The following is a 14,197-nucleotide window of genomic DNA, read 5'->3' as shown; positions in this document are numbered from 1 at the left end:
TGTTTTGTTTTTTGTGCAGCTAATTTTTAAAACTCAGGCTAATTTTATGTGGAAGGTTTTGACATTTTTTTTTGAAGTTCATGCATAGTATTTTCTGCATCAAATGCCTCTTGGCTCCAAACTATTTTAAGTGAAATTTCTCCCAGTATAATGAAGCTCAAAGTGAAAGTGGGAGACATCAAAATATCAACAGGTCCCATCAAAACAGAGAGCAAACTTGTCAATATGTTAAAATATGTTAACATGCTGACATATTAATAAACATTAACAGGTTGTTAACATCTTGTTAACATGTCGATAATACCTTAGCATTGTATTATTGAAAGAAAGAATACAGCTATGTCCATTAACACACAAAAAACTCTTATTTCAACAGCACCAATGCTCTGCTCTGATTGGGGTGAGTGACATAATCTTGATCCTAATTGGTATATCCACAGCAAATAACATATTATAAAATAATAATATAATGTTAAAAATGATAGCAACAATGGGACTTGACAATTGTTGTCTGTGTTCTAATATATATATATGAATAATAATGCTACTATTATATACTATTCACGACAAAAGTGACATGTGCGCAGTTATGGCTTAGCAGGTCAAACAAGTTGAAGATTTAGACAGATTTCTGGCAGCTGGCTTGAATATTTTAAATATCATGAATCTTTGAGTCATGCAGCTGCAACCTCAACCTCCTTTAATAGTGTTGGTCAACAAAGCTGACTAATTTCATGTCAATGCTGATTAACATCAGTGTCATCCCCTCTGCTGCAACCCAAACCCAAACTATTGAGTAACTAAAGTTAATCATATGTTTTAGTTTTAAGTAAGAGCCTCTGCATGAATATCAGTCTGGTTCTAGTCCGAACATGGTAAAAATAGCACTAAACATTTATTTCACACTGTACTTTACCACCGTCTGCCATCAAAGACGGGACAAGGGAACTCCGACAGGCTTAAATGGTAAGTCGATCAAAAATTAAAGCATGTTGTGTTGTGAAATCACTTTTATGGAGGAATGTCTGCAAGGAAAACTTATTTGGGAGTGGGAGCACACAAATGATAAGATACAGCGGCCTGCTACTCAGTGTTGCAAAGGTAATCTGTGGGAATATACTGAAGAAGGCTGCACAGTGGGGTACTCCGGCTTCCTCTCACAGTCCAAAAACATGACTGTCAGGTTAATTGGTTTCTCTAAATTCTCCCTAGGTGTGTGTGTGTGTGTGTGTGAATGGTTGTGTGTCTCTGTGTTGCCCTGCGACATACTGGCGACCTGTCCAGGGTGGACCCTGCCTCTCGCCCAGTACATTAGCTGGAGATAGACGCCAGCACTTCCCGACCCCACTGGGGACAAAGGTGTAAGAAAATGGATGGATGGATATACTGAAGAAACAAATCATCCAGGCCCTGGGGAGGTTCACCACTGTCACATGTTTTCACTAGTTGTGGTTAATGGCTCACTGGAGTGCTGAAGCCAAAGAAATTTTTACTTTTAAGTAGGGCTGCAATTAATGTTTATATTAGTAATTGATTAATTGATTGTTCTGATGATTAATCGATTAAAAAAAGAAAAAAATCTCTAGATTTTTTATTGAACCACTTTTTTAAATAAAGTATTAGAACTATATTAAAAGATACAAATGAGCATGTATTTTTATTTTTACATATAAAAAATAAATATTTTATGCCTAAAATGCAATAAGAAGCTAGAACTTAAGTTTTGGCTAAAACAGGTGGGGGTTTTTTTACATCCAAAAGGTATGTATTGTTTTTTTGGTTTTTTACAGCTTTGGCTCAAGTATTGCTCTGAATATGTTGTGATTTTCTCAGAAAACTGACTTTTTTCAAGTCTTTATACTCCAGCTAATGAATAATCAATTACTAAATTAGTTGACAATTTAGTAATTGTAATTGATTAATCACAATTAAGTTTGGCGTGCAATTTAACCTACTTCAGGTTATCAGACGAGAACTATTTACAATATATTTTTGATGATACAACATTTTGATTAGTCAGTCTTGTGTGTGCCAATTAAAATTTTACAAAATGTTTCTAAACATTATGGTTAAATCAATCAAGCAACATTTTGTGATTTTAGAAGTGGCGCAGTAATAAACTGCTTTTGCATTTACTCATTTGTGTTTATGCATTCAGGGTACATTTTTATATTAATATTTGCACAAAAAAGGTAAACAAGAAATCTGAAAGGGGGCTAATGCTATTTTCACCATGCTGTAGCTTTCAGAATCACCAGAGATTCATCAGAGCCCTGCTATTAGGCATTGAAGGGCCTCTTGAAGCAGAAAGCAAGGCGTGGCTGTGGAGAGGGTTATCTGAGGCACTAAGTTATCACTCAGCCCTCCCTGGCCTCCATCTCTACTCCCTCAATCATAGCTCCTCTTAACCATGGCCAGATGTGCTGCTGGCCTCTCTCCAGCTTAGCATTAGGCCACTGAATGGCTTAGAGTCTTAAGAGCCAAAGATATTAGCTAAAAAGACAGAAATAACGGGAATCTACCCTCTTCTGTGAGAGCTCAGTCATTAAATTTGGGGAGAAATCTCACTCAGCACTAGGAGGCGATAAGAAGGCTGCTCTAAAATAAAGCTGCTGACATGAATGGCTTGGAGAATATGAACTCTAAAGTTATTTTAGAAGAAAACAGACACCGTGTCTGGATCGTATCACCATGAGAGTACTAATGGCAAATTTAGGTAGAAGTATAAAATATAACCCTTGAAAATCGGTGCTGGGAAACAACAAGTTTGTTTTAACCATGCAGAATGTTTCATGCTGATCAGTTTTCTCGGTCCATGGTCTAATCTCTGCTTCAAGGCTTCAAAATTTTAGCCAAATGATTTTCAAGAAGGTGAAAAACATTGTTTGTTCAAACTTTATTTGTTGTTGTTTGAGGACAGAACTGTCGGATGAGAGGAGTGAGGAGCAAGTTCAAGCCATCGAACGTGATGGTAAAGGATCATATTCCCTACTCTCATGTCTCTCTAACAATACTACTAAAGATTTAATATGGAGCAGCAAAAGCAGATGAGGTTGATTAGCCAACAATTGATGCTGTCATCCAGGAGATGTTACTGTGGAATATGCTCTCTGCTGCTCAGAAATGTAGTTGTTTGCATGTTAGGACAGTCATGAAACCATCATAACAGTCTTCAGTCAGAGGCTTTTTCATATTCGTTGCAAGACTAACTGCTACTGGAGAATCCTCTTGTCCACAGCATCATCATTCACAACGCCTCTTTGAAGATATTTGGTTACGATTTACGACAATATTTAATTTTCCTTTTTTTATTTAGTTTTAAATCTCCAGAGGGTTATTGCTACAAGGGGTTTGTATTAACATCTAAGGTGACATTTTGAACTTTGAGAGCAAGTAGGTGGGATTCAACTCGCAGCATCCATCTGTCTTTGGGAATTTAACATATCTATTTTCAGACCGTTCACCCACACTCACACCTCTGCCTACGGCTTTTCCAACATGCATCAAATAAATCCGGAGGAGAGAAATGATCAGGCCACAGCAGGTAGAAACACACGAGTCCGTGCTTGTCGCTGGATCTGACAGGGTTTGGGGTTTTTTTTCTCTCTCTGCTGCCTCATACATCACACTGACCCAGTTCTCACAGACTGCCTCCCTGAAGACACAGAGCCAGCGATAAGGAGGCAGAGAGGGGAAGGATGACAGTGCCATGAGACCAGAAGAACAGTTGGATATAATGAGCAAACAGACATATAGAGAGCTGGGAGAAAACCAAAACAAGAAGGCGATTGATCTGATTGATCGATTGATTGCATTGCAGCAGTTTGCTGCTGAGAAGATTCATGGTGTTGTCCTTCGGCAACTTGAATTACAGCATATTAGCAGCAATCAGGGTGCCAGCAAAAAAAAGCAATGAAAAAAAGCTGAAAAAAACTAGATGTCAAATTTGTGTTCTTGGTTATTTTCAGGTTTAAGCCAGTGGCAATAAGGAATTATTACATGATACATTAAAATAAGCTTGGTAATTTTCATTCTATTATTTTTGGTTGGCGTGTTTTATTTTGGACAATTTGACATCTAGGACGCTCCATGTCAAACTTACACACTTCACCAAATCAAGTTTTCAGAGTTCTTAGTTGTCTGGTAACCATTTATTAAATCCATCCATCCAGCCATTTTATAACACTCTTGTCCCTAGTGGGATCGGGAGGTGCTGGTGCCTATCGCCAGCTAACGTTCCGGGCAAGAGGCGGGATCACCCTGGACAGGTCGCCAGTCTGTCACAGGGCAACACAGAGACAAGACAGGACAAACATACACTCACACCTAGGGAGAATTTAGAAAGACCAGTTAACCTGACAGTCATGTTTTTGGACTGTGGGAGGAAGTCAGAGTACCCGGAGAGAACGCACGCATGCACAGGGAGAACATGCAAACGCCGTGCAGAAAGACCCCAGGCCGGGAATCGAACCCAGGACCTTTGCACAAAAAGAGGGTGGATAAAATGTTTAAACAACTGGATAAAAAATAAAGTCTAAGAAAACAAATAATTTTCCCAACTATTTTCTTCCTTGCAGATCTAGACCCAGACAGTACTTAAATCAGACTTCATACAAGTACTGGGCGATACGGCTTAAAAATAAAAGTTGATTTTTTTTTTTTTCCATATCAGATCAGATTTTTTTCTCTCTCTTTTCTAAAAATGAAATTACAAATGGAAAAAAAATATTTTCAAAGAATGGCTTATTTCAACCATCCTTTCTGTGAGTTGTACGATGGGAGCCAGGCTACAAGAATTTGTCTAATTAGGAGAAAACAGCAATTTATCCTTGCATAAGCAGAATAAATAAACAATTTTACCAAAAGAATGTCTTAAAATTATGAGGGGAAAAAAGGAAGAAGAAAAAAAACAAGCTTGAGTTAAGTTTTTTTTTTTTTAGCATTAAGTAATTTTGGGGAATTACTACATCATTCCCCAAATATTGAAACTTTTTTTCTGGTAATATTAAGAAATTTTTCTTCTATTATTTTTGATTTTGTCATTAGACTTATTTCAAAGTCCAAACTAAATCTTCAAAAAATGTGATTAATCAGATTCATAGCCTGACCCGGAAGACTGAGCAGGAACCTTGACGTTTTACAAAAGTTTTACTCCTCTTGCAACATCCAACTTTGCTGACAGAAGAGTTTCCTCTCTGGGCAGAAGAAGAGCATCTCCTCTCCCACCACCTCGCGAGTTCACTTTGGTAATGAGGCGTCTCAATGGGACAGTAGCATGTACACACAGACAAACACAGAGAGTTCTGTTTGGGCAGTGTGACCCGTCAGGTGACACGCTACGTCTTGTGACACCAATTAGGGAGAAGGGTCACTGTGGGGGCGATGAGGACAAAAGAGAGACACACTGTGCAGGGTGAAAACGAGAGGAGTTTCTCACAATGTTTCACACGTCACAAGAAGAAAAAGAACGAGATCAGATACAATCCTTCAATAATGAGGAATGTGGACAGCAGAAAGAGTAAAGTAGTTCTAACACAAGACACCAGGCCTTGTTGCCAGCTAACACCCCCCTATTCTGACCTAAAGCCTCCGCAGCCAATCAGCAGCCAGGATCTTTACAACTGAGCTCTATTCAGCAAAAATTAATTAGGCAAGACGAGCTGCTGGGTTTAGCAAAGGCTTCTAGACCACTGCTTTGCAACACAACGGTCACCAATACCAAACCCATTAGTGAGTAATAAAGATTAATTCAACATATAATTTGTCTTTGCATTGTAAAATACAGCAAATCTTCTCTTGTATCCTATTGAATCCTAGTTACTTAAAATACTAGAATGCCCCATTACCTGAACTTGACTGCTTATTGTCAACTGATGGATCAATACTTCCCTATTGATGTATTTCTTGCATCTGTCTGACATTTCTACAAACTGCTGAAGAAAGCATGACTTTCAGGGCTGTGTGTGGAAATCCTGCATGCAGCTGCAGAGGGGTCGACGAGGATTAACCTCCAGTCTGGTGACATCTACCACCCCCAGCACTAACGCAACTTTACTGGATGCTTCAAGCATTAGAAAGCCCAAACATGTTCACTCTGTACTGAAATTGCAGTTTCAGTGAGTGCAAAAGTGTAATCACAGTAGACCGCTTGGGCACCATATTTGGTAGGTTACTCTCTGCTTGCCAGTTATAGACTATTATTGGCCTTTCACATGATCTGGTTTTGTCTTTAATGCCCCCATTTGATGTAGATTTTAGTGACCAAGAGGCTGAAGTTGACAGCAAAGGCGACATTGTGACAGTAGAAAACAAAGACTGAAGAAAATGTTTGTTAAATGTTTGTTAAGACTGTGATTGTTAGCTTCTGCTGTAATGCCAAGAAAGTTTACACTGTGCATATTATGATCAATTTGGTGTTTGAACTATTAAAATAGAGCAGAGAAATGAATGCTGAATGGGGTAGACAGATGGATGGACTGATCATAAACAACTGGAAGGACAGAGACAATGGATAGAGGAACAGATTGATTGATATCCTTCTGGAGAATCTGAAAGATGTCCAGAAGGATGGAGGGACGACAAAGATTGACAACTGGATGGACTTTCATAATTGACACCAGTCAAACTATTGACACCCAGATAGTATGATAGCGTATGGATAGATGGGCAGAAGATGGAATGATGGACCAATGGACAAGAGCAGGCAGATGGATAAACAATCAGAAGGATATGTGGACAGATGGGATGAACTAACATTTACACAAAAGGAGAGGAAATAAAATTTTTTCCCATGCTTATTATTCAAACTACATTGTAAGGTTGCTAAAATTGGACATAAATACAAAATTTGCTCCAACCACTGCCCTGTGGTACAAAACACGTATTGCACAGCCCATATGGTTGGTGGGCCTTTAAACAGACTGAAGGAGAGGTTCAGCAGCAGCTCAGAGCCTTTGTGCCCATCAGGCAGAGCTTGCCCCCCGAGGACGACCGTCTGATTCTGAGGGCAGGGGCGAGGCTGCCACTTCGATTGGCAGAGTAAACAAACGGAAAAGATGGACCACATGACCTACATAGCTGCAAAGATTCTCCAGATTTAACCAAAGATCTGCAGGAAACAAGGTTTCTGTTCTTCTGAAACTGGGCATTCTGATGTTAATTTTCTAAACGCAGGAGAAGTGTGAAAATAACAGGGCACAGAAGTTGGCACACCCCACAGATGCATAGCAGACAGGTCGACATGGGCGCTGTGGGCTCGGGCGTGATGACTATATATGGTGATTCTGTACTGCAGGGAGAATCTTCTCTGCATACCATTTGCAATTCAAGGATTCATGTTCCTCTCAGGCTTATCTTGGGTCATTTTTTCCTTCTTTTGAGTCATGATATCTAAAGAGAGGCCCCAGACTTGGTACACTCAGTCGGTCAGTGCCACTGATAAGCAGGGAGAGCTTAGTAAGAAGCTCTTTGTCTAACACATGAGCATGTAAAAACACTGAGGTCAAATATTTGGAAATACAGTGACTAATGGAAGAGAGTATGAACTGCAACTTCCAGACAACTGCTTAGTTTACACATGATAGAAGTGTTGACAGATATCTGTAGTCAGAATGACATCAGAAAATCTTGTGTAACCAAGAGAGCAGATCACAATCTGATTAGAAAACAACTTGAATATTAGTTTGTAAGCTTATTAATGCAAAACCTGAACTCAAATTAATCTCCATCAGCTTACATACCAATCAGCTAACTGTCCAAACCAACATAAGTGATTTAAAGTGTGCTTTTTAACCCTAAAGCAATTTTCATTAAGGCTGTCTGCCAAAAAACAGAGGGGGGAAAACTGCTTTGCTGTGTTTTTAGAAGCTGACTGTAATCTGGCACCTCTCCAGGGGCGATGGCCGTTATCCTGACAGACCGAGCAGGTTTAGAGAGACAGGAGCACAGCATGGCCACCAAAACATTTACATGGCATTTTAAGACCAGGAAACCAGGTTCTTCCTTCGTTTTTACAGTGTAAATTCATGGTATCTTCACAGATTTCTGTATTCTTGTTTTGCAGAAATAAAGACTTCAGAGTTTCTACACTTTATTCTAAAATGGTTGCACATTTTAGAATCTGAAGAGACTATGAAATCTTGCCAATATCGTTTTTAACTTCTGGATCTTGACCCACATCAGATCAGTGAATTTTTTTAATATATTTATCAATTTATGTCAGCAGATGTCAGTCTTCCCCATATGGAACATAAATTACTTACTAATTTTTACTATGCGAGTCTTTTACACATCTTCAAAACATGAGCTTTGTGTTTCTTCTTTATATTTCCACTTAAACCAGATTTCTCACCACCACTTTAAATAATTTTCTTCCACTGCAATTGGTGCCATGAAACAACAAAGGAAGAAGAACTACGAAGGCAGTGCAGAAGAGTAGCAGCTATGGGAGGGTTGGAGTGGCATTCATGTTTTATTCAGTAGCTTTCATCTTCTTGAATAGTACATGTTTGAAAAGGATCACTTTAAGCGATGGCCATTAAGACAAAATTAAAACAGGGTCAAGCAACATTGCAGATATGTGCTGCCCTTTAGATATGACCTTATAACCAAACTGATCTTAAATTTCTTCAGACTAAAGTATTATGTGTTGCTATTGGAGATCTAGCCTACTTCAGGTTGTCTGTCAGGTTCTATTCTAAAGGACTAAAGTAGGTAGCTATAAGTGTGGCAGCTGTTGTTATAGATAATTCGTGATTTACCAAAGGATGGCAATTACTTGTTCATTTAAAACTTGATATTTATCTGATTAAAATCTATATGATTATCAGAAACATTTAAGTGCTACAAAGTGCTGCTTTTACAGCTCTTCAGTAAAAACAGAAGATGGGTGGGCGAAATGGCCTAAAAGTTTTAACACTGTATTTTGTGGTACTATTGTGATAATAATATACCAAAAAAAAAAACATTACTTCTTTTTTAGAAGCTGCGAATGAGTGTCACATTAAATGTATCCCCAGAAACACAAATGGTGATCTTGAAAAACATTCCCATTTGGAATATGCGTCTTCAGGACATCAGTCACAGAAAGAAGTGTGATTTATATAAATTGTAGCTGCATTTAGCTATATTTTAAAATGTATTGTTGCTTTCATTGAATGAATAGTATGAGTAACAATCCTGACAATACTGATAGTTTTGAGGATCTTAAGACATCATTAATGGGAGTTTGTCACAACAATGAATCAAAATTATTACAAAAACTTTACTATCATAAATGCCTGACAAATTCAGAAACCTTTTATGAAAATGTCTTATAAAGAACAAGCTCGAACACATTGTGACAACAGGGGGAAAAAAACAAATCTGGGGGAATAAAGGGGCTTGCAAAGTGTGACCAAGCAGTGGACAAAGCAGAAAAGGCCTCAGAGGGAGGACAAAACTCCTCCCAGTTTTCAGTTAGAGGGGAGCCTGTTGTGATTATTCAGTCGGTTGGACTTTGAAACGCTGCAGACAAACGCCTCCTTTCTACAGACCCCAGCGACTGACGGAGCGAGAGACCCAAACGGCCGCGGAGACAAGCTGAGCTTTGTGGGTTCTGTCTGGAGCCGGACAGCTGCTCCTCTCTCAGTCGCAAACGCCACATCCCTCCGGCCAGTTCGCTAATCGACAGCCGATCGACAGGAAGCCGCTGCAGCAGAGCTCCAGCACTTGGCAGCGACTTCACTGGAGACAGTTTGGGCTTATCTCATGCAGGCTGCCTGCAACTACTACATCTTTTGTGTCAACCGCGAGCTAATCTGACAACTGTGAGCTCCATTCTCGCATGGCGACGCTCGCAAATAGAATTAGCGCCGAACGCTGAATGTAGAAAGAGATTAAATGGTCAAAAATAAAAAATAAAAAGAGGGAGAGGCTCTAATTCCCTTCTCCATGATATGTTGAGTTTAAAAGCATGTGGTGGGAAGATAACATGGAAGGATCCACATTAAAAGAGTTGACTTCAAGTAGTCACATAAGCACAATTTCAAGGAGGGGACAGACTGGGAGTTTATTATGCTGGAACGACTGAATGGAGGTCACTGGAGCACCGCTGAAAGCTAGCACAAGACAGCATTAACCCTCAATGCCACGCTTTGAACTGGACATATCTGCTGGGTAATGCCATTTAGCAATCCAGCTGCAAGAAGAAGAAGAAAAAAAACCATCATGCACAGAAAGATGAATCCGTCTGCCTCCATTCCTGCGTGGCGATGTCTTTCATCAGTAAGCAATGGTAGTTTAAGGTGTTGGAAATGCAACACCGAGTGCAGATGGACAAGCGGAACACAATTAGTCACCAAATTAGAAAAAAGTCTTTAAGTTTTTTGGTTTTGCTGTAAATAAACAGAAAACGTAAAGATACTGACCAGACTTTAGTTTAAAAATCCAAATAAACTGACTATATATATCGTTTTTCAGCTACTGACATGTTTTCAATTTGTTCCCGATTTTTAAAAAAATGATTGAATAGAGAGAAAAACAGGCATCCAAAAGACAAGCACGAAAACCTACACGTTTCTGATGACATCACAAAAGGCAGATCCTATTGTTTATCATTCCTTATAGCATATTCTCCTTATTTGCAAGTTTTTAAATCAAATTTCTCCATCAAAGTTCTTCACTTTTATTCTTTATCGTTGCATCAGTGTGTTTGAGCCATATGAGGGAACACAGAATGGATTTCAAGAATATTTGGCAACATTAAAACAGTTCATGACCAATGCAGACTAATTTTCATTATTAAAGATCTTGAGCAACTGTCCATTGAGATGACGTTCAAGCATTGCTGAATCACATGCTGCGGCTGCCAAAAGTGATACAGGCAGACTTGTAATGACCCAGTTGACCCCACCTTGCATGCACCTGCAGCGCCACCCACGCCATTGCCATGCCAACACAACAGAGGAAGCTACAAGTTAAGACTACATGCAGAGGCGCCGTTTTGGGGTGAATTTGTACAGAAACTAAATGAGATGGAAGCATTCAAACTGGTAAATGAACAGTTCAGAAGACAATCCCAGTTGGGAGATTGTTTGAGTCAAACTCTGGTTTAAACCTGCAAGGTAAAAACCCAGAGATTCACCAAACAGCAGGCGCTACAATGCACTTTTTGAGTTTGAAATAAATCTGCCAAAATATTAGAAACATGTGCTTTGATACATAAGTGGAGCTAATCTTTCTATTCCTCCATTTTGTTAGATATATAACCACATAGTGAAGACAAAAGGTTATTCTGGTCAAATCCAACTTCGGCATCTAGATCAAAAATCAGTCAAATGTTGCTCTGCCATATTGTTTTTCCATTCCCAGCTGATCAGCTAGATTCTTGTGCCTCTTATACCATTAACACAACACACATATAAAGTAAAATCTGCCGTTTTGTTTCAGTGCGCTTTCTAAGAAACTTTGTGTTTCCTGAAATCCTGAGGTGGAAATCCATTTTTCATTGCACCGCTGTGCATTGACCTGTGAACATTTGTTATTTGGAACACAAACAAAATCCACAATTACATGGTTCTTAAAAACAGCTTTGTAGGCTGCAGCGTCACAACTCTCTTTGATAACTGCTTGATATCAGGAAAAAATCAAATATACAATAATGTAGGAGGAAGTTGTCATGACAATATGACAAGCAGTTAAACCAGATGCAGGAAAAACTGAATTAATCATTTCTGTCCCAGCAGCAATGATCACTGAAAAATATGTTTTTTCTATATATATAAATTTTCCCAGAACAACTAAATGTTCTAGAAACAAAGTCTTTAGATACACATATATAATGAGCCAATATAACTGCTGTCCAAGTAGTATTATGGAATATTAATAGTGTAAACTATTGTAATGATAATAAATGTGCTATAAAATGTAATTTTTTTTAACTAATAAATTGAAATTTTACTGTCTTGCATGCAAACTATTGATAGATGTTTTGACTAAGCTCAGAAATATCACAACATTTTGTATATAGGTTAGGAGTATAAACTTCTAACAGCAATTTCAAAATGTGATGTTTATTTATGTATTATTTACAATATAATTTTTGTAGTCCAGCTATTTTTTTAACATCGGATGCATATTTTTTAGAATTTATTTCCCATTTAGGGACTTGTTGCCATACTAAACATTTAGTATTGCTAAATCCTTTGTCAGTTACCTGAAGGAACACTGAACAAGAAGGAAAGTGCAAATTTCATAATCTGAGCAATCTACTGTTCCAAGTATAAATCATGTTTCACCCCAGGATGTTGTATCTACATGATCTTGGCCCGATTGTAAGTCTTTAAATGCTCTGTTGGTTTGTGACATCTGACTCTTGGAGGTTTTGCCTACATTAAGGCGAGGACGTCTTATCTACTCTTTTGTTGATGCAAGATGGGTGATGCATCAGAGTTTACATGGTCTGATTCAGCCATTAACCCTCACCTCCCAGGCCAACTCTTAACAATAACACCAGAGGGAAAGCGCTGCTCGTTCTCCCTCCATGTGGTCCAACCTTACCATCCAGCCTATTGTCCCTTCCTTTGTTCTTAGAGTTTAAAACAGAAAAACAGATTAGATGAAAACAGGACAGGCCATGCCTCCAACCAACCTTGTATACTTGTCCATAGGTGCCATTTCCAACTACCTCCACCAGCTCAAATATCCCAGCCGGATCCTGCAGTAGAGAAAAAAAAAAAGACAGGGTGGTTCAATAACAAGTGCTGCTACATCTTAAAACTGATAACATTGTCCGGTGTCCGCCAGCTGTTGCGCCCTGGTTTCCCCTACATGCCAAACGCATCTCGAACAAAGGAAAATCAGACACTGGCAACACCTCGATGAGCCTCAGCGCTCGTTTTTAAAGCATCTTTCCCACACAAAAAACGCCGAAACCTGCTCGTGTAAAGCGCTTTAAACAGAGGACGGTTTACAGAGAAGTATTAAATAAAAAAAGAGGCAAAAATAAATAAATATAGAGCAGGAAAAACATCCGTCTCGGGTCCCCAGCACTCACCCGCAATGAAGCCAAGTCTATGTCTACCAGACTTTTAGCTGGAGAGTCGTTCGCCATCTTTTCAAATAAAAGCCGGGCTTCCCTGTGACTCTACTAAATATGGCCGCTGTATCATTGGCGAGGGTTTTTCTTGGCAGATAAATTAAATATATGGCGCCGGGTATTCCCGTCAAAGGAATCCGCTCTTCGGCAGTAGGCGCTCGGCTCCAGCTACTCCATGTTGAGGTGGCAGCGGGCTCCCTGTGTGCTGCTGCCTCGCTGCTGTGGTCAAGCTATCAGTCAATGGCTGACTTCCGCTGGGCCGTTTCAAAATAAAAGTATCTAATCTGTCCTCCCCAAAATAATGTTCATGAAAGATAATATTTATTACATGTAATATATTTTTAGATATGTATGGAAACTGTATAGAAAAGCATATAGATGTCTGGGTATTTTGTTGCTTTTACTGCAATCAAAATAGAAAATAAACAGGTTATGTACATACAAATACCTCAAATAATCATTTATGCCTGTTATGTGTTGCTTTTTTCAAGCATAGTTAGAATTCAGTTCATGTATTATTTAGAAGTGTATATTTGAAAAAAATTAGAAAAATCTGGAAAGAAAGTCAAGTCACTATAAGATCTGAGAAAATGGTCTGTTGAATAAAGTTAAGTAGAAAGTATATCAAAGAACTAGTCACCACATAAAGAAACAAAATATACGGTAATTCTTTTAAAAAAAACAAGTTAATATTTTGGATGTTCATGTTTTTCAAATGTATTTGTTTATTTATGTATTTTGCAGTTTGCAAGTTGCTTGTATCCAATAATTTTGAGCGATTTTTTCGGCTTCCTGCCTCTTTAAAACAATTTATTACTTTAATCAGATTGGTATTTTACCATAATCCATAAGACCTCAAATGTACTTTTGTGAGTGTTCTGATATTGTTTTGGGCTTTCCTTGTGTAGCTGAATGCATTTCTTTATATATTATTTTCTCTGTGTTTGTTTTGTTCAATTATATGCTCGGATGTTTTTTCATAAATATGTGCTTTTACTCCTTCTTGTTCTCTTTGTGTTCAACTGTTCATTATATGGCCATTTTTTAAAAACTCTATTCTTTATATTAAACCACACTTTGCAAATGATTTTGCCCTTTTCCCTTCTTGTGTTTGGGTGCTTT

The 14,197-nt window shown here is 38.6% G+C and overlaps 1 protein-coding gene across 12 annotated transcripts in view; it reads right to left on the bottom strand.

Moving 5' to 3' along the window:
• The window catches only part of LOC114137530 (mitogen-activated protein kinase kinase kinase kinase 4), a 38,739-nt gene extending 25,428 nt beyond the window's left edge, over nt 1-13,311 (bottom strand). For 6 of the 12 annotated variants that reach the window (XM_028006177.1, XM_028006170.1, XM_028006172.1 and 3 more), the window contains exons 1-2: nt 13,034-13,310; nt 12,629-12,694 (exon numbers count right to left, since the gene is read on the bottom strand). In XM_028006177.1, the coding sequence (XP_027861978.1) occupies nt 12,629-12,694; nt 13,034-13,090 (123 nt within the window). In that variant the 5' untranslated portion in view covers nt 13,091-13,310. Of the gene's footprint in view, nt 1-12,628; nt 12,695-13,033 lie in introns of all 12 variants that reach the window. The other 6 variants (XM_028006166.1, XM_028006173.1, XM_028006167.1 and 3 more) reach the window with 2 other exon arrangements.
• Nucleotides 13,312-14,197: the final 886 nt, after the last annotated feature.

This window comes from Xiphophorus couchianus, chromosome 22 (genome assembly GCF_001444195.1).
Source record: "Xiphophorus couchianus chromosome 22, X_couchianus-1.0, whole genome shotgun sequence".
Lineage (NCBI taxonomy): Eukaryota > Metazoa > Chordata > Actinopteri > Cyprinodontiformes > Poeciliidae > Xiphophorus > Xiphophorus couchianus.
This window is presented reverse-complemented; position numbering and strand designations above follow the sequence as displayed.